At 41.5% G+C, this 21,570-nt stretch overlaps 1 protein-coding gene across 1 annotated transcript; it reads right to left on the reverse strand.

Annotated features, from left to right (window-relative positions):
• Positions 1-621: 621 nt before the first annotated feature.
• Positions 622-9,561, reverse strand: LOC131705177 (reticulon-4 receptor-like 2). The gene is made up of 4 exons (XM_059007428.1): positions 9,510-9,561; positions 4,004-4,230; positions 3,268-3,525; positions 622-2,425 (listed from the first exon to the last, which is right to left on the reverse strand). The coding sequence occupies exons 1-4, from the start codon at positions 9,559-9,561 to the stop codon at positions 1,595-1,597; spliced, it is 1,368 nt and encodes a 455-aa protein (XP_058863411.1). The 3' UTR covers positions 622-1,594.
• Between the last annotated feature and the right edge of the window lie 12,009 nt (positions 9,562-21,570).

The following is a 21,570-nucleotide window of genomic DNA, read 5'->3' on the forward strand; positions in this document are numbered from 1 at the left end:
GAGAGAGAGAGAGAGAGACATAAAACTGGGAAAAAATGGCAAAAGACTTTAAAAGAAGTGTAATTTGTAATTCATTATGAACAGAGCTGCACAGAGCAGGTCTGTAGGAAACTCAAGACGGCAGAGCTGCACAGAGCAGGTCTGTAGGAAACTCAAGACGGCAGAGCTGCACAGAGCAGGTCTATAGGAAACTCAACACTGCAGAGCTGCACAGAGCAGGTCTGTAGGAAATTAAAGACGGCAGAGCTGCACAGAGCAGGTCTATAGGAAACTCAACACTGCTGAGCTGCACAGAGCAGGTCTATAGGGAACAACACTGCAGAGCTGCACAGAGCAGGTCTATATTAAACTCAACACTGCAGAGCTGCACAGAGCAGGTCTATAGGAAACACAACACTGCAGAGCTGCACAGAGCAGGTCTATAGGAAACTCAACACTGCAGAGCTGCACAGAGCAGGTCTATAGGGAACAACACTGCAGAGCTGCACAGAGCAGGTCTATAGGAAACTCAACACTGCAGAGCTGCACAGAGCAGGTCTGTAGGAAACTCAACACTGCAGAGCTGCACAGAGCAGGTCTATAGGAAACTCAACACTGCAGAGCTGCACAGAGCAGGTCTGTAGGAAATTAAAGACGGCAGAGCTGCACAGAGCAGGTCTATAGGAAACTCAACACTGCTGAGCTGCACAGAGCAGGTCTATAGGGAACAACACTGCTGAGCTTCACAGAGCAGGTCTATATTAAACTCAACACTGCAGAGCTGCACAAAGCAGGTCTGTAGGAAACTCAACACTGCAGAGCTGTACAGAGCGAGTTTTTATATAACTTTTTAGATTAGTTCCTTTTAAAACAGTGCTTTCCCTGTGTCTCTCTCAAACACTTTCAATGAGACTCCCTATCGCACAGCAGTTTCAATGAGACTCCCTATTACACAGCAATTTCAATAAGATTCCCTATCACACAGCAGTTTCAATAAGACTCCCTATCACACAGCAGTTTCAATGAGACTCCCTATTGCACAGCAGTTTCAATAAGACTCCCTATCACACAGCAGTTTCAATGAGACTCCCTATTGCACAGAAGTTTCAATAAGACTCCCTATCGCACAGCAGTTTCAAAGAGACTCCCTATCACACAGCAGTTTCAATAAGACTCCCTATCACACAGCAGTTTCAATAAGACTCCCTGTCACACAACAGTTTTAATGAGACTCATCCTATTGCACAGCAGTTTCTATGAGACTCCCTATTACACAGCAGTTTTAATGAGACTCCCTATCACACAGCAGTTCAATAAGACTCCCTATTGCACAACAGTTTCAATAAGACTCCCTATTGCACAGCAGTTTAAATAAGACTCCCTATTGCACAGCAGTTTAAATAAGACTCATTATCGCACAGTAGTTTCAATAAGACTCATTATCGCACAGCAGTTTCAATAAGACTCCCTATTGCACAGCAGTTTCAATAAGACTCATTATCGCACAGCAGTTTCAGAGCAGAGCTGGTCTATAGGAAACTCAACACTGCAGAGCAGTAATTGAATTGTAATATCTTTTCAATATAGACTTTAAGGGGAAATTCACAAATGCTCTTCACATGGTTTCAGGAAAAAGAAAGTGGAGGGTGAGAGAGAGGGAGAGGGTGAGAGTGAGGGAGAGAGAGAGGAGAAAGAGGGACGCGTCTGGACAAACGCCTCTGGATTTCCCGTTTGCTTCTTTCAAACAATCCAATTTGTAACAACGAATAGTGGAGTCTTCGTTTTCATATTTCTCCCAGTAGTCTTGCTCTTTAACTTTCGTCAATGTGGACTCAGCTTCGTAACTTTTGGTTTGACTTTTATCTGGACTGATGTAACTGTTGTCTTGCTGTTGTCCTTTCTTTCCATCCAAGCCTTTAGATTTGTCCGAATTCCCCCCGCTTGCCTTGCCCGATTTGGGGAACCACCATCTCGTTCTGGTGCTGAAGGTGTAAGTGACGCGGGCTCTCGGATAGTAAGGCATCATGGGGCAGGGAGCGAAATCGATTTCTCTCAAGAACCTCAAATCTAGACCTTTCCTCTCCTCGGGACCGGTGCAGAGGAGCTCGGAGCTGGAGATCCGGACCTGACGGAACCATTCCCAGAGAGGGCGGGCCTGGCAGGAGCAGGTCCAGGGGTTTCCGTTGACTCTGAGGAACTGCAGGGACGAGAGATCGGAGAGGGCCGAAGCAGGGAGGTCTGTTAGGGCGTTGTTGAAGAGGAAGAGGGTGGTGAGGTGACCCAGGTCCCTGAAGGCTTTGCGGTTGACCTGTCGCACTCGGTTCTCATGGAGGAGGAGCCTGTCCAGGTTGACCAGCCCTCTGAAGACATTTTCGGACAGTACTCGGATTCGGTTGCCGTGGAGGAAGAGGTGAGTGAGATTCACCAGGTCTGAGAAGAGATTGTCCTGAGAGGGGGAGAGAGAGGGAGGGGGAAGGGGAGGGACAGAGATTAATATTTGGCACATGAAAATTCAGTACTACCAAAAAGTTGTATGTTAAATTATGAAATTAAAATTATTTGTGTTATAGCTCTCCTGTATGTATCTGCCTCCTGTCACCCCACCCCCCCCCCACCCCCCCCAGGAGCAGGATTGAGACACACTGTATTAGATAGGATAGAGGGGGCTCTCCAGGAGCAGGGTTGAACCCACAACCCTCCGGACTCTTGACCGGAGGGTTGTGGTTTCAATCCCCAGTGGGGGACACTGCTGTTGTACCCTTGAGCAAGGTACTTTACCTAGATTGCTCCAGTAAAAAACCCAACTGTATAAATGGGTAATTGTATGTAAAATAATGTGATATCTGTATAATGTGAAATAATGTATAATGTGATATCTTCTAACAATTGTAAGTCGCCCTGGATAAGGGCGTCTGCTAAGAAATAAATAATAATAATAATAATAATAATAATAATAATAATAATAATAATAATAATAATAATAATTAGATAGGATAGAGGGGGCTCTCCAAGAGCAGGATTGAGACACACTATTAGATAGGATAGAGGGGGCTCTCCAGGAGCAGGATTGAGACACACTGTATTAGATAGGATAGAGGGGGCTCTCCAGGAGCAGGGTTGGAGACACCCTGTATTAGATAGGATGAGGGGGGATGGGGGGGGGCTCCAGGAGCAGGGTTGGAGACACACTGTATTAGATAGGATGGGGGGGGGATGGGGGGGCTCCAGGAGCAGGGTTGGAGGTGCACTGTATTAGATAGGAGGTCTAACTCTCTCTCTCTCTCTCACCTGGATGTGTTGCAGCAGGTTGTCCTGCAGGTAAAGGAACTGCAGGCTGTAGAGTTTTTTGAAGATGTTTCCGGGCAGGGTCCCCAGCTGGCAGCGGTATATGTGCAGGCTCTGCAGCTTGTCCAGCCCCCGGAAGGAGTCGGAATGGAGGGTGCGCAGGGAGGGGTTATCCCCCAGGTCCAGCTCCTCCAGATCTCGCATGTCGCTGAAGGAATCGGGTATGATGGAGCTGATATTTTTGGAGTAGAGCCACAGGACCTGATGAGAGGGAGAGAGAGAGGTGGGGGAGAGAGAGGAAGATCATTTTCAAGCTCAATTTTGAGTTACAGTCAAACCTCGATTAAGAGACCTGCACTCAAGGGACAGTTAAATAGTGTCTCTTAAAAGAGGGACCCCCCCATACATTTTCTATTTGTCTCCAACATCCTACCTTCCTGTAATTATATATGTATGTTTAAAAAACTCTGTAAAAGACTACATATATGAACAAAATAAGTACTGGAATTGAATTACATTTAGATTATTGTGTGGGCTTGCACGTTGTTGTTTCGGAGGACAAAAGCCTGAGTGCGTTTGTCTATCTCCAGCCTCTCCCAGCCGAGAAGGAGTCGCTGCGGGGGAGATCGCAGCAGCAGCAGCAGTGGTGAGGCAGACATAGTCTTAAAAACAATTTATAAATTGGGGGAGAAAAAGGGGTTACAAATAATTGTGAAGTGTGAACAGGGTAAGACGGTACCTGTGTCTGGAAGCCGAAGGACTGCGCCCGCAGCTCTGTGATGCGGTTGTTTTGGAGGAACACTCTCTGGCTGTCGTAGGGAATGCTGGCCGGCACCGCCGAGAAGTTCTGAGACTGGCAGCTGACCATCATCGGGGAGGGGTAACAGACACACAGCCTGGGGCAGGAATAGGCAGGGCTAGGGGAGCAGACTGCCAGCCAGAGCAACAGCCAGACAGACACCGAGCCTGCGTGGGGAAAGAGAGGAGAGAGTGTGAGAGAGGAAAAGGGAGGGGAGAGAGATAGACTGATAGATAAACAGAATGACAGACAAGACAGAAAGGCAGATAAACAAATAGACAGACAGATTTGAAGTCATATCTCAATGAACATTTATTCAGTTGTCTGTCATAGATCTCTCTAAGAGTGACCCCTGACCCCGAGTGACCCAATGATATAATATTCTCAGCACATAACAGAACTGACTGGGCGAACAGTCACTCAGAGAGAGGCTCGGAAACTTTGGTGACATTTATAGAGGAACCCGAATACTCTGAAAAACAGGAACGCCTTCTATAATTCAAGGAAGACAATGAATAGAGGAGAACACTGTCAATGTGTGTGTGTGTGTGTATGTCTCTCAATGTGTGTCTGTGTCTCGGTGTGTTTCTATCTCAATGTGTGTGTATATGTGTGTGTGTTTGTCTCAGTGTGTGTCTCTCTCAATGTGTGTGTGTGTGTCTCTGTGTGTGTGTCTCTCAATGTGTGTGTGTGTCTCAGTGTGTGTCTATCTCAATGTGTGTGTGTGTCTCTCTCAATGTGTGTGTGTGTGTGTGTGTGTGTGTGTGTGTCTCGGTGTATTTCTGTGTGTGTGTGTCTCAGTGTGTGTCTCTCTCAATGTGTGTGTGTCTCTCTCTCAATGTGTGTGTCTCAGTGTGTGTCTCTCTCAATGTGTGTGTGTGTGTATCTCAATTTGTGTCTTGGTGTGTTTCTCTCTCAGTGTGTGTGTGTCTCAGTGTGTTTCTCTCTCAATGTGTGTGTGTCTCAGTGTGTTTCTCTCTCAATGTGTGTGTGTCTCAGTTTGTTTCTCTCTCAATGTGTGTCTCAGTGTGTTTCTCTCTCAATGTGTGTGTGTGTCTCAGTGTGTTTCTCTCTCAATGTGTGTGTGTCTCAGTGTGTGTCTCTCTCAATGTGTGTGTGTCTCAGTGTGTGTCTCTCTCAATGTGTGTGTGTCTCAGTGTGTGTCTCTCTCAATGTGTGTGTGTGTCTCAGTGTGTTTCTCTCTCAATGTGTGTGTGTGTCTCAGTGTGTGTCTCTCTCAATGTGTGTGTGTGTGTCTCTCTCTCAATGTGTGTGTCGCAGTGTGTGTCTCTCTCAATGTGTGTGTGTGTGTTTCAATGTGTGTCTTGTTGTGTTTCTCTCTCAGTGTGTGTGTGTCTCAGTGTGTTTCTCTCTCAATGTGTGTGTGTGTCTCAGTGTGTTTCTCTCTCAATGTGTGTGTGTGTCTCAGTGTGTTTCTCTCTCAATGTGTGTCTCAGTGTGTTTCTCTCTCAATGTGTGTGTGTGTGTGTCAGTGTGTTTCTCTCTCAATGTGTGTGTGTGTCTCAGTGTGTGTCTCTCTCAATGTGTGTGTGTGTCTCTCTCTCAATGTGTGTGTCGCAGTGTGTGTCTCTCTCAATGTGTGTGTGTGTGTGTCTCAATGTGTGTCTCAGTGTGTTTCTCTCTCAATGTGTGTGTGTGTCTCAGTGTGTTTCTCTGTGTGTGTGTCTCTCTCAATGTGTGTGTGTGTGTCTCTCTCAATGTGTGTATCTCAGTGTGTGTCTCTCAATGTGTGTCTCAGTGTGTTTCTCTCTCAATGTGTGTGTGTGTCTCAATGTGTGTCTCAGTGTGTTTCTCTCTCAATGTGTGTGTGTGTCTCAGTGTGCTTCTCTTGCAATGTATGTGTGTCTCAGTGTGTGTCTCTCTCAATGTGTGTGTGTGTGCTCCAGTGTGCGTATGTGTGTCTCTCAATGTGTGTGTCTCTCTCAATGTGTGTGTGTGAAAGCCTGAACACATTTCACTCCAGATTAGCACTCTCACACAGCAGCACATCAGCAGCACGGTGGAAATGACTTCATCAGGAACAAGAAGCCACTTTATTTATGGTGGATCTGTTGACCTACAAATCTGATTATAATATTTTATTATCTTTAACAATAATAGGGGACTCCCGAGTGGTGCATCCTGTAAAGGCACACCCTGGAGTGCAGAATGCACTGTTTCGAATCCGGGCCTATGCCATCGCCAGCTGTGGCCAGGAGCTCCTAGGAGGTACCTAGGGGATTCCTAGAGGATTTCCAAGGGGCTCCCAGGGGACAGTGCACAATTAGCAGAGTGCCACCCAGGCAGGGGGGCTCAAGTCAGCTGGGTAATCACGGTCTCACCGCACACCAGTGACTCCTGTGGGTGGCCAGACGCCCGCCTGCCTACCTGCCTGCCTGCCTGTGAGCCGGCTGTGTTACACTGGGCTTGCAGTGTGAAAGAAAGAAACAAAAAAACAAAGAAAGAAGAAAGTGGACAGCTTGACTTGACAGCTTGAAGTACGGTGTTGTTTCAGAGGACTAAAGCTTGAGTGCGCTTGTCTGTCTCCAGCCTCTCCCAGCCGAGGAGGAGTCACTGCGGGGGTGGGGGGGGAGGAGGGGAGGTGGGGAGGTGGGGTGGGGTGGGGGGTTGTAGAAGCAGTGAGACAGGGGCTGTCTTAAAAACAATTGGGCATTCCAAATTGGGGAGAAATCACGGGGTAAAAATAATTGACGATTCCAAAAAAAAAAAGAAACTAAACTTTGATATGCTTTGATGTTAACATTTGAGGGGGTGACTGCTTGAAAAGGCATCTGTGACGGGGGACTGCCCCGTCTTTATGAACGTGGTTGGGACTGGCAGGGAGGGGGTTAAATTCCTCCGTGCCAGGAAAACATGTGAGAATGTGGCTGGAGCCTTAATTGAATAATCAGCAGTTATTGATTAATTGGGCTCCAGCCACAGGGGATAAAAGCCAGGGGAGAGGCCCTGGCTAGGGGGAGTGTTCTAGAAGGAGAAGAAACAAGAGTGTTTTGTGTGTGCTGTTTTTCTGTTTGTTTGTTTTTGAATCCAGTGAAGGCAACGCCCAGCCTGGAAACCTTTATTTTTGTAAGTTTTGCTTTTTTTGTTTTGTGTTTATTTTATGTTTAAAACCTTTTTGTTTGGCCCTTGTGCCGGTTTATTTTGTATTTTTGTTTATTAAAAACTTTATTTTTGAACGTTTAAACTGTCTCTGAGTCTCAACCTCGGTCATTTCCTGTCACAGCATCCCTCAGACAAACGGTTATAAACTTCTATCTATCTTTCAGTATCGAGAATTCCAGTGATTAATTTGTTGATTCATTCATTAGTTCATCCCTTTACACTTCCAAATGAGTCACTCGTTCTCGCTTTCCCTCTTGCTGTTCTTTCTCTCACTTCCTTTTCCTCCCTCCCACTCTCTCATTAGTTTGTTTAATTTATTTATTTACATTCATTCACAATTTGAGTGATTCACTAGTGCCCTGCAAGCTGTTTGAAAACCAGAATGATTGATTTACATCATAGACACGCAAACACAGAGACACAGGTGCACATTCTGAAACAAGCACACAGTGACACATGCACAGAGAAATACGCACACTGACACACAGAGAGACATGAACACGCATACACACACACAGGGTATACAACTTAATAATTAGCTTGTCAGCTTGTAACCTGCTGATGAAGCCCTATGGCATAAACTTCAGTAAAAAAAGACTATGCCAGTTTCAATAAGACTCCCTATGGCACAGCAGTTTCAATGAGACTCCCTCCTATGGCAAAACTTCAGTAAAAAAAGACTATGCCAGTTTCAATGAGACTCCTATGGCACAGCAGTTTCAATGACACTCCTATTGCACAGCAGTTTCAACGAGACTCCTATGGCACAGCAGTTTATTATTATTATTATTTATTTTTTAGCAGACGCCCTTATCCAGGGCGACTTACAATTGTTACAAGATATCACATTATACATTATTTCACATTATACAGATATCACATTATTTTTACATACAATTACCCATTTATATAGTTGGTTTTTACTGGAGAAATCTAGGTAAAGTACCTTGCTCAAGGGTACAACAGCAGTGTCCCCCACTGGGGATTGAACCCACAACCCTCCCGTCAAGAGTCCAGAGCCCTAACCACTACTCCACACTGCTGCCCCAGTTTAAATGAGACTCCCTATTGCACAGCAGTTTCAATGAGACTCCCTATTGCACAGCAGTTTCAATGAGACTCCTATGGCACAGCAGTTTCAATGAGAATCATATGGCACAGCAGTTTCAATGAGACTCCTATGGCACAGCAGTTTCAATGAGACTCCTATGGCACAGCAGTTTCTATGAGACTCCTATGGCACAGCAGTTTCAATGAGACTCCTATGGCACAGCAGTTTCAATGAGACTCCTATGGCACAGCAGTTTCAATGAGACTCCTAAGGCACAGCAGTTTCAATGAGACTCCTAAAGCACAGCAGTTTCAATGAGACTCCTATGGCACAGCAGTTTCAATGAGACTCCTATGGCACAGCAGTTTCAATGAGAATCATAATGCACAGCAGTTTCAATGAGACTCCTAAGGCACAGCAGTTTCAATGAGACTCCTATGGCACAGCATACATTCTACTGTTTAGCAGACTCTGATATTTTATTTCTTAGCAGACACCTTTATCCAGGGTGACTTACAATTGTGATATTATTATTTACATACAATTACCCATTTATACAGTTGGGTTTTTTAATGGAGCAATCTAGGTAAAGTACCTGCTTGCTCAAGGGTCTTGCAGCAGTGTGTGTGTCCCCACCTGGGACTGAACCCACACATGAGCCTCCGGTCAAGAGTACAGAGCCCCCCTGACCACTACTCCACACTGCTGCTCCAGATATTGATTGAGCATGTCTGAAATCTCTTTATAATACACAGCAGCAGATACTGATATTGATTGAGCATGTCTGAAATCTCTTTATAATACACAGCAGCAGATACTGATATTGATTGAGCATGTCTGAAATCTCTTTATAATACACAGCAGCAGACCCTGATATTCACTGAGCATGTCTGACATTTCTATCAAACGGAAAAACGACTAAAAATAAGGAATACTAAAAGGACCATGTTCGCAAACTCAAAACAAGCGATACAAAGAAATACATACATAGACTAAACCCGTATATTTAATAATATAATATAGATTTTGTTGAATATATATGTGAATGATCAAATATATAACATTTCAAAGTACATAAATGAATATTTGAAAAGAGATGAAAAAAATAAACAAACGAAGTCTATCTGCTCATTTATGTTATTAGTTGCTCCTCACTGCGTGTTAAACTTAACAAAAACTTAAAATAAATGACAAAAAAAATAAATAAATAAAACACATCATTGTCAATGTAAATCCATACTGCTATAAGATTCAGTATTTATTTTTACTTACCTTTGAAATTTCGAGTACGGGAACCGCTTCGTAAATTCGACCGAGTCCCCATTTCTATTCTGTGCCGGGTGTATTCGTGTGCGGCGCTGCTGCTGCTATCTCTCCGCTGGAGTCTGGTGCTCTCTTTCGGCTCGACTGCGCCTATTATAGAGGGCAACTGCCTACGAAGCACTTGGGGGCTGCGACGGGAAACCCACACGGGCCAAGCCGGGGCATTTTGCGCTAAAGGCGGGGGACAAAACCCGGCACTGTGCCCGCTGACGGAGCTCAGAAGCGAGGGAGAGAGTGGGGAGGAGACTCCGAGGAGGTCTATAAAAAGTTCAATTTCTCCGCTAAATATCAAAAGAAAAGAGGAAGGGATGAATGAAGAAAGGATGAAAAGAAGACGTCTGCGTCAATTTTTTAATGCTATTCCAAATTAATAGGATCTTATTTTTTTTTACTTTGAAGGTTCTGCGCTCTAAGACACGGCTCACACCGCCGTTCACTCGCAGACTGATAGGCGCTCCGATAAGGCAGGAAAGTTATAGGGGAGCCGCTGCAGGATTGAGGCTCTCTTTAGGACCATGGGTTAACAACTCCTGCACTAGATGGATGGACAGACAGACAGCTAGCAAGCAAGTACTTTACCTCCTAGATTGTTCCAGTAAAAACCCAACTGTATAAAAGGGTGGCAGAATTTGTATACATTTGTGATTCTTGAAATGTGTATTATTATTATTATTATTATTATTATTATTATTATTATTATTTTATGTAGGCTGTGTGTGACAACTGTAAAATAAATAATAGGCTACTAATGTAAAAATAATGTGATATCGTCATCTCAACACTTAATGTGTCATGAGTATATCTTGTTATTTTCCTTGTATAACACTGTACAACTGCTGCCTCTGTGTGTGTGTGTGTGTGTGTGTGTGTGTGTGTGTGTGTGTGTGTGTGTGTGTGTGTGTGTGTGTGTGTGTGTGTGTGTGTGTGTGTGTGTGTGTGTGTGTGTGTGTGTTTTGTACTGGTAATAGACAGGACTGTTTCTAGCCTTTTGGGGGCCCTAAGCAAGATTTGGTTTGAACCCCCCCCCCGGGTAGCCCACTCCACTTGGCACGACATCAAAGCAACATAGGCTTAAGACTACTGTCTTTCTTGAAACGTTTGTATGAGCACACATATGTACGAGCAAACATACAATGTACAAATAAACATTTAGATTTTTACTGAGGCAAAAAAAAAAAAAAAAAAAAAGTTGAACAAACCTCTTGCAGATCCTGTTCATGTTACAAAGGTAAAAGTTATCATCTTACAAAGCCTGGAGACTGTTCGTGTAAACTGCAAAGCAATATTAAGTCTCTTGGATGATGATGTTAATGTTAAAATTTGATGACCCATATTATTTCAAAGATTAAAACTAATTGTCTCCCAGCAAAACCACAGCAACCTACAATGACCATATTCACACTGTCAGAAATATGTGATTTTAAAAGGACAAGAATATAACATCACTATTAATAAGTAGATGGGTTCATACCTTTATTGACTTGCATTTGGTTCACTGCTACTTAAGTTGCCTTACACTGCTGGGATTGGTAACTGCTGCTGACCGGTAAGACTGGTGCTGATACTGCTGGGACTGGTGCTGACACTGGGACTGGTGCTGACACTGTGACTCGTGCTTTGAACGAGTTTAGCACACAGTTTCTCACTCTATTCTAATATTCTTTTGCCTGTATAAATCGATGATAGGAAGTAGTACAGTACTTCAGGCGGGGGAAACCGGTCGCAGAGGTCCCGGTGCTGCCTGGCGCACAGGCCGGGTCACTATAAATGCAAATACACAGCCACTATGCTATAATAAAACGCTATGCTATGGCAGGTAGGGTGATACTTGGACGAGCTGACTGTCCAGTTAAAGTGACGAGAAAAAAAAAAAAAAACATACAGCTAGCTATCCCGGTTTAGCTACAAATTTAAAGTCATCATAAAAACAGGTACTTGGATTTCTGCTCTGCTGGCATCAAAACATTCTACATGAAAAAGGGCTTTATCAAAACGTATTGCAGCTAAACATCACATTGCGCAGGGGAAAAACAACAATATAAATGATAAATTCACTTAACATTGATTCTTACCAAGAGTGGGCTTCTTTAGAAAGAAATGTGTAATTGGTTGTTTTTTTTCCGTTTCATGTTAGTGCTGCACTGTAAACCAGAGTACAGAGTAACTTGGGAAACTGACTAATGAGAAACGTCTTTGTGGCGCGAATTTGACATACCGCAGTGTCTGTACAGCCCGAGATCATAGTAATGTGAAGAAATTAAAAATAACATTATATATATATATATATATATATATATATATCAATTTTACACTCTTAAAAAAGAAAGTGGGTACATTTTTTTATTATTATTTTGGTCTTCACAATTAAGAATTGAGTCGATTATGACCGAGGCTGCCTCAATGTGTACACTGTGACTACGCGCCTGGGCACAGCCAGCATGCAAGCAAGCTACTGCAATAAAAACGGAGCTAAATCAAATAATACAATACCTTTCTCATGTTGTTTTTCTTCATCAGTTTTTTTTCTTTTTACGCTTCTTCGCGCCAGATTGGTACATTCTTGATCTTTTTTCAGTCATAATTTGTTCGCAATCCTCAAAGAAGCCACCGGAGGCAGATATCACCGTGTAACAATTTTTTTTTTTTTTTTTTTTTGGTTCCTGGGTAGTAAGTGTTATTTCCTAATTGCTTATGCCTCAACAGTATAGAAAATGGCTATTATTCCCCACAAACTTTGCTTTTGTGACCAGGACAGTGATATTTTGAAATTTACCTATTTTCCAGAACATTCCAGATAGATTCAGCGCTGAGTAAACTTGAAGTAACTTCTAGAACGTTCTAGAACTTTCCAGTAATATAAATAGTAGTATAAATACAGGGGCCTTAAGCCCACCAGTTCAGTTTAGTTCCAGCTGCCTAAGTGGATACATATCTGCATTTTTCTGAGATGGGATCAAGAGGCTGCAAGCATCCGGCAGACGCATTTTGCTATGTCTGCGGCCAATTTATCAAGACAAGAGTGAAAGAGTACTCCGTGGAAGCATCTGTTAAGATGTGTGAGGCCTACAAGGCATATTTCGGCATGCCTGTCGGGGATCAAGACAAACCCTGGGCACCTCATTTCACCTGCGAGCACTGCAAAAAAACTCTGGAAGTTAAGATGGACAATTGTTGCTCGGAATTTTATGTTATAAAATGTGTTAACATTTTTAAAATTGTAAAAGTTTTTAATTTTAAAATGTTTTACAATTTTCAATGTTATTGAATAAATATATCATATATGAAAAATGTTGCGAGAATCTCTTACACATTAGTCATGGGTGAAATAAATGTATTTTTGTAGGATGGTACAGAGGGGAAAAGAGAGCCATGAAGTTCGCTATCCCAAGAATTTGGTGGGAACCCACTGACCACTCAAGCAACTGCTACTTCTGCATGGTGGACCCTTCCAAATGTCGGACTGGCAAGAATGCACCTGCTATCACATATCCGGACCTTCCTTCATCCATCGCCCTGGTGCCACACTGCCATGAGCTCCCCGTACCCACTCCTCCGGAGAGAGAGCAGCCGTCTTTAGAAGTAAAGAGAAGGGTCTTTCAAGTACCTTCAAGACTTCTTCCCTAAGCTGTCTGAGGCAAAGGTCAAAGCCGGTGTCTTCGTCGGACCACAGATAAAGAAGATCCTGGAGTGCAATGAATTCCTCAAGAAGCTCACTAGTAAGGAGAAAGCGGCTTCGAACAGCTTTGTCGCAGTGGATCGGGGCTTCCTGGGCAATCACAAGGCCGAAAACTATGTGGAGCTGGTTGAGACTCTGGTGAAGAACTACGGCACAATGGGCTGTAGGATGTCCCTCAAAGTCCATATCCTTGATGCTCATCTTGATAAATTCAAGGAGAACATGGGAGCGTACTCGGAGGAGCAAGGCGAGCGCTTCCACCAGGATATAATGGACTTTGAACGCCGCTACCAAGGACAGTATAACGAGAACATGATGGGAGACTACATTTGGGGGCTGATTTGTGAAAGTGATTTACAGTATAATCGTAAATCTCGAAAAACTACTCACTTCTAAATCTTTTGTAGTCATTTTTGTATTACTTTAGTATAAATACATGTTAATTTGGATTTATATGTTGTTTTTTTCTGACTTTATGTGAACCAAAAGACACAAATTCGCCCGTTTTCTCATTGGAAAAAGGTAAATTACAAAATATCACTTTACTCAAATGCACAGCTGTACAGAACACACCCCCTCAGGCATGTGCTGTCTATTCACGGGAACAGACTACTGAACCAGTTAGTTCAGAAGATCGCTGGATACACAATAAACAATCTGACAATTTACCAAAGAAACCCGTTTGTGTTCAACCCTATGAGAGGTGGAATGTAACAAAAATGTTCACTTCAAAAGCCAAAGCGTCAAACATCAACGACAAAGTTCAGCATTTGAATTGAAATAACAGCTGTCAAATAGACAAAGCTCAAGACTCGAAGGTAATATGCCAAATTGAAAATGTTCAACACACCAAGTGAATTAATTATACATAAAAGAATGAATGTAATTAAGCTCAATAATTGAAATGGGAACTTCAAATCTTAAATAAACTGATTACAATTCAAATTTTCAACACGCCATCCGATTTGTGTTTAGTCTGTTCTAAATCAATACTGCGCGTTGTATTTCAGGTTAAGCGCTGTGCTTTCCATTTGCCACTTGGTCACTCTATTCCCCGGGACTGCCCCTGTCATGGCAAATCTGACATGCGAAAGAGATGCTTTGCACTGTTTCTTAAATCAAGTGGCCTCAAATAAATTGTCTACATTAATGTCTGCTTAGCCTACCTGTCAGTCTGGGGAAATTGTAAAAATGGGTAATTGACTTGTGGATGTTCACATCAGAACTCGAGCTGTCATTCTCGTCCCCTCAAACTGGCGCAGGCAACACATCTGCCTGGATTCCTGCATGATATAAATGTGTTTCTTCATTTGCGCGGCCTGCTTTTTATTATTCATTAGGGTTTGTTTACTACATGCCTCCATAGCTGAGTCTTTAATCAGACAGTCCTTGTCGGTTACAGTCCAGTTTGTTCCGCACGTACTTCTGCCAAACTTAAATTCAAAGTACAATCTTCTAAATGGGTTATTATTATTATTATTATTATTATTATTATTATTATTATTATTATTATTATTATTATTATTATTTATTTTAATTAACGTACTGATTGAAAATTAGAGGACTAATATGAAAGAGGTGCGCGCATCAATTGCAGCTAATTAGCTCCCATTAGCACCTGAACCTCTTTATAAACCCATTGCGCACTAAGGAACACCAAACTCAGCTACTGGCGGTTTTGTTTTTATTATTGTTTCTTTATAACGGAGAAAGAAGTTCACGGTTGGGGCTGCCTTGGATTTAATGATGCCGTGTTTTCTTAGATTTGGGTAATTGTTGATCTTTTCTCTACTTTAGAAACGTTCATTTTATTGTATGTTTCTCACTTGCGTGTTTTGTTTCCAATGCAGAGTAACATTGCTGTTAGCAGTGTTAGTCACTGAAGTTTGGACGCAGAACCCCCCTCTAGGTACGATAACGGTCGCTTCAGCACATCTGTTCTTTTAGCTTGCTGTTTATTTGCCGGTTGTATTTTTTTTCAAGTATCGTTGTCTTCTGCAGGCTCGGTGAGGACAGAATGTCAAGGGAGTGTTATGATGATGATGTTGGAGAAGTCTTTTGTTGGAAAGTATTTTCGCATCAATGTGATTGGTGAGTGATCAAATTTCTTGAATGGAAAGCTTTTGATGTACAAAGCCTGTTGACTCGTAATGTAATAACCTGAATTAAGTACAGAGCACTCCTGCGCTGTATGGCATCAACCAGGCTTCGTTTTTTTTCAAATACAGGGTATGAAACTCTTGCGTTAGCTTTAAAAGTGTGTTGCTGATCACACTAAATAGACCTGTGCTGCTACAACCTTAGTCAGATTTGTTGACTGCAAGTGTGCAGAATTAGAAATCATTTACTCTAAACCTATTGTTCAGAATGGGTGTCTAATTCTACTAATATAAATAATTTTTTAAAAAATTTCAATAAGCAGATGGGACGGGGCGGTGGGCCTGTTCACTTTGTTATATCTCTACCTTGCTTGATCACGTGTACAGTTTCTTAAAAGGCCAAACAAATTTCTTTCCATAGACAATAAGGGGGCGCTTGTGTCCCTCTCTCCAAGACTGGCTGCACAGTGTGGATATAGCTTAACTGTTGACTTCTTGGGAAATGCCAAGTTCCTTGCTTCTGTGCTGAGCTGCTTTGCTCAGAACACAGTAAGTCTTAATTTTATTTTTTGTAAACGTGTTTCTAATGGTGACATGCTGGGACTAACTTTAGCCTTTGTTTCCAGAATGATGAGACCTACAAGCTGACAGTACAAATCAGTGTCTTCTCAAACAGTGCTATGACTTCAGCTTCCTCCTATGTTCAGAGCATGACATGCCACTATTCTCCATGGGTGGAGAGGGAGATTCTGTGTGAAAGAAACTACATGGAGGTAAGGGCTGTTGGGATGTGATAATGCTGTTCAGTGTAACTTGTTGGGTTGTGTGGGTATTAATTGTCATTACAGAAGTGCTTCACTAGTAGTAATGGTACGACAGCGTCTGTCACTTTTCTAAGCCCCGCCCATTTTGATTGATTTATGACCCTAAGCCCCGCCCCTTTCACACATTTTGATTGATTTATGACCCTAAGCCCCGCCCCTTTAACACCTTTTGATTGATTTATGACCTTAAGCCCCGCCCCCTTCCACGCCCCTGAGTGATTTATGACCCTTAAGCTCCTCCCCTTTTTCCCACGGTTTGATTGATTTATGACCCTTAAGCCCCTCCCCTTTTTCCCACGCTTTGAGTGATTTATGACCCTTAAGCCCCTCCCCTTTTTCCCACGCTTTGAGTGATTTATGGCTCTAAAGCCTCGCCCCTTTTTCCCACGCTTTGAGTGATTTATGGCTCTAAAGCCTCGCCCCTTTTTCCCACGCTTTGAGTGATTTATGGCTCTAAAGCCTCGCCCCTTTTTCCCACGCTTTGAGTGATTTATGACCTGTCCCTTTTTTACCGTACATCCGTCAAAAATAGCCCTCCCTAAAAATGGCGTCTGTTGTATCCTTATTTTATAGACAATTACAAAGAAAAGATAGAAAGAAAGAAGAGAAAGCAAGTTGTATTGTAATGCAATGTTTTTTGACTATGTTTGAGACCCTCTATAACAATAACCAGGGGTTATTACCATACAGAGAGTCCCTAAACATTAAAAAAGAGTCTCGTAATCAGTATATTATATACATACTACACTGAAAACTAACCCATAATAGCAAGTCTCAAAGGCGCCGGGCCCTACATTTCGGTTGGATTTCCAGGCCGTGGTAGGTATCTGGGTCAATTCCATAATAAACATGTTTCCATCTAATAGTTGATTTTAATATTACAACATGTTCCAAAAAACGATTTAAAGTTGTTTTTGAATCCTATAAAGGTTAGCACAGGCTGAATTGTAAAGGTTTTAGGGTATTTTAGGAGCCTACCCATAATGCCCTGTATTTGCATACTGTTTCTATTAACTTTACAGAGAACTCTAAAAAACGATTTAAAATGTAATTTGGACATTGATAGATGTTACCAATATGTTCTTTGTATTAATGTGAACATTTTAAAACCATAAACGGCGTGGTTAGGCGCAAGAATCGTCTTTTTCTGTTAAAATGTATCAGTGCTGGATTAAGCATGCTGCTGACTTGTGTCTGTAGCATCGGTTTCTAATTATTTTTCAAAAATAAATATTGTATAAAAGACGTGTTTGATAGTAAAAACTAACGTTTTAATATAAATAACAGTATTTGATAGTTTCACTGCTCCTACATATTCGAGTGTAAAAACGACGCGAGGCCATGTCTAATTGATCGTTCTGGGTACTGTATTCAAATGGGGGTAGACAGATCTTTGAAAAAACACATGCTGCTGACTTGTGTCTGTAGCATCGGTTTCTAATTATTTTTCAAAAATAAATATTGTATAAAAAACGTGTTTGATAGTAAAAACTAACGATTTAATATAAATAACAGTATTTGATAGTTACACCGCTCCAACATCAGCGGACTGTAAAAAAAAAAAAAAAAAGACGCGCGGCCATGTCTAATTGATCGTTCTGGGTACTGTATTCAAATGGGTAGACAGATCTTTGAAAAAACAAAAAAAAAACAGATAATCAATAGATTTAAGGTAGGGGTAATGGCTAATCTAATTATACCTCCTTCAGGTAACTGTATTTAAGCCCTGCACGGTGCTGATACCAAAAACCTTATTTTGGATAAAACTCTACTCCCTGCCTGACTGCCTGACTGCCTGATCTGCGTTGGAAAATATCGTATGCTTTGGACTCTCTAAAATAATGGATTACTTCGACAGCAAATTAGGTATGTGCATTTATTTTAAAATTGTTTCAAAGGCGCCTGTTTAAAATGTAATACCGTTTTGTTGTCTGATGTTTAAAAAATGTTGTGGTTACTTTAGTACTCGTTTTGTCTGTTATTTTGGACATTGATAGATGTTACCAATATCTTTGTATTAATGTGATGTAATACCGTTTTGTTGTCTGATGTTTAAAAAATGTTGTGGTTACTTTAGTACTCGTTTTGTCTGTTATTTTGGACATTGATAGATGTTACCATTATCTTTGTATTAATGTGAACATTTTAAAACCATAAACGGCGTGGTTAGGTACAAGAATAATATTTATTCTGTTAAAATGTATCAGTGCTGCCGGATTAAGCATGCCGTCTACTGCCATCTGCTGGTCGAATTGAATATTGCAGAGGATGCATTATTAAGCAAGCCGTCTACTGCCATCTGCTGGTCGAATTGAATATTGCAGTGGCTGTGCCCCTAGATATGTGTAAGGTCCTCTAAAAACGATTTAAAATGTAATTTTGACATTGATAGATGTTACCAATATGTGCTTTGCATTAAAGTGAACATTTTACATCCTATATACTTTATTTATTTATTTATTTATTTATTTATTTATTTTATTTATTTTCTTTTTTATTTTTATTTTAGCACTGTTCTTATAACGTAATCACCCTCAGATTTCACAGCTGTGTCGTGTGATCTCCTGCCCGGTTCTCTCTGTACAGCATCCCAAGATTATAAAATATTTTCAGAAATTATAAGCAATATTAGTAAGTCTTTTTTATTTATTTTTTATTTTTTTCTGACCCTTTTAACTTATTTATTTATTTATTTATTTATTTATTTATTTATTTTTACAGCTAAATATTCCTCTGACGCTTCAGCAGTCGACGATTCATTCCATTTCCTGGCCGATAACATATGTAGCCCCAGTCAGGAGCGGCTTGTAGTGGCTGAGTTAGAGGCTTTAGTAGATACTAATATCAGTAAGTGTTGTTTTTTCCTCTCAGAGTTTTAATGTTTCTGTGTGTGTATATATATATATATATATATATATATATATATATATATATATATATATATATATATATATATATATATAAATGCTGCTCTTCTCTAATACAATTTTCTTTTTAAAACTATAGATGCCGCACCTCTTTCAAAGCATGTCAAGGATGTACAATTAAACCCTTCAGATCCTGATAAAGTCTGGACTTTGGAAGACTTTGTTGTCAACAAACCAGGCCCCATTAAGGGTAAACTGAGGGCTAGGAAGCCTCCAGCACGCCCTAAAAAAGACTCTCATGGAGCAGCAGTCACCCCTAAAGATCGCTTTATAAAACCCTTGGCTAAATCTCATGGTGCGTGTATTAATACGTGTTTATTTATTTATTTATTTATTTATTTATTTATTTATTTATTTAAAGAGCCCATCTCAATAAGTCTCTTTGTTTTTATCTTATACAGCCCCACAAAGGAAAAAGTCTTGTAGACCCGGAGCAGTTGGAGCACCCCCAACACTGCACAGTTCCTCCAAGTTCTGCAAAACCCCAGCAACCCCTGGTGATGCAGGGTTCAAGAGAAACCTAATTACTGACATTCCTAAGAAGACTCCTACACATACTAAAGAAACCATACACGGCCCGGTAGAAACCCCTACAACCCGTTTCAACTCTTCTAGAGACATCTCTCACGGTACGTATATTAAGACCTCTTTCTTTCTTTATTTATTTATGTATTTATTTATTTTTTAAAAGCGGAGGGTTTTTTTTTTTTTTTTTTTTTTTTTTTTTTTGCCAACTCTACAAGCCTGTATGTCTTTCTCTTATTCAGCCCCACAAAAGAAGAGAGGACGTACCCTCCGATACTCTTGCGCATCCCCTGTTTTACCTGGAAGCTCTAAGATCTACAATACCGCTGAAAGGATATTACTCATTGATGACCCACGTCTGAAGAAGGTCTCTGTAGCTACCCAGACTGATTCACCGCCGTTCCTTGTCTCAGATAAGCTTAACCATCTCAGCCTTATCTTACAACTCCTAGAAGGTAACATTGAACAACTTATACCTGTGTTAAGATCATTAAAAAACACGTCTGATAAAAAATGACTAAAAAAGATAGAATGAAGAGGGACAATGCTGCCGATGTTCATACCCTGGTTAATGCTAAAAAGACTACTGTTAACACCTCTCTAAGACCTGTTCTAGATGATGCATCTAATTTAGATCTTAGCAATAGTTTGGTAACTGATTTAAATTGCCCTCCTTGTAATCTTGAAGATATAACACAACTGGTTTCTGAAACGTGTGCAAACATTCCATTACCTGATTTGAATGAAGAAACCCCCCCATGTACTCCTATTACTGTAAAAGTTGAAAGCTCTGTAGTTAATCCTATGTATGATCTAGAGTGTTTGGATGCTGCTTTAGCAAAATTGTCTGCTGCCTGCACTGTTGATAATGAAAGACCTGGTACTTCAAAATTGTCTGCACCCTGCACTGTTGATAATGAAAGACCTGGTACTTCAAAATTGTCTGGCTCCTGCACTGTTGATAATGAAAGACCTGGTACTTCAAAATTGTCTGGCTCCTGCACTGTTGATAATGAAAGACCTGGTACTTCAAAATTGTCTGCTGCCTGCACTGTTGATAATGAAAGACCTGGTACTTCAAAATTGTCTGGCTCCTGCACTGTTGATAATGAAAGACCTGGTACTTCAAAATTGTCTGCTGCCTGCACTGTTGATAATGAAAGACCTGGTACTTCGGGTATGTCAAAGCCTGGCACTCTACCGATCCAAGGAGGCGGTCTTATAAGAGATGCGGACTCTGATAGTAGTCAGGAATCTTTTTCTTCAATTGATAGCGCTAGTACGACCTCTTCAGAAGAGACATCTGTTGAAAACACTGAGAATGGGGTACAGATTATTCAACGCCCTCGCTTTAATAACACAGAGTTGAGGTACAGGTTTAATTTCAGACGGCTGTATGATCTTGGTTCTTATGGTGAAATGTTTGTGGTAATGCATGAGGTTTTAGAAAGTATGATAGCCTCAATTAGGGAAACCCTGAAACCGGACGACGTTGTACATCTAGAGTTAAGAGCTGATTCGCTGGATATCCCGGTATTTCTAAACATGACTGGTGCTACTCTGTCTATTGATGAATTTCTCCTCCATATTGAATCCCTACTGCAAAGTCATAGTTCAATTCTGGCTGATGAGACCCTGATGCTTGTAGTGAATGTTATCCGTTGCCCCCGAGGCGGGGGAGTGCGGCGTGGTTTATCAACCATTATGAACAGCGGTATCATTAAAAAGAAAGCCCAACATCTCATCATCTGTTATAACAAAGACGATCAGCTGTGCTTTTCTTACTGTTTAGCGGGTTTGATGCTTCCTAAAGTTGATAAACCACGCCGCACTCCCCCGCCTCGGGGGCAACGGATAACATTCACTACAAGCATCAGGGTCTCATCAGCTAAAGCAGCATCCAAACACTCTAGATCATACATAGGATTAACTACAGAGCTTTCAACTTTTACAGTAATA

The sequence above is a fragment of the Acipenser ruthenus genome, chromosome 35, assembly GCF_902713425.1.
Source record: "Acipenser ruthenus chromosome 35, fAciRut3.2 maternal haplotype, whole genome shotgun sequence".
NCBI lineage: Eukaryota > Metazoa > Chordata > Actinopteri > Acipenseriformes > Acipenseridae > Acipenser > Acipenser ruthenus.

What these genes read in the sequence shown, in the direction of transcription:
- LOC131705177 (XM_059007428.1), bottom strand. Translation starts at nt 9,561, where the DNA reads ATGGGGACTCGGTCGAATTTACGAAGCGGTTCCCGTACTCGAAATTTC. An exon ending in CCGTACTCGAAATTTCAAAG is followed by an intron (nt 4,231 to 9,509) that starts GTAAGTAAAAAT and finishes TTCCCCACGCAG; the next exon opens with GCTCGGTGTCTGTCTGGCTG. An exon ending in ACCTGCTGCAACACATCCAG is followed by an intron (nt 2,426 to 3,267) that starts GTGAGAGAGAGA and finishes TCCCCCTCTCAG; the next exon opens with GACAATCTCTTCTCAGACCT.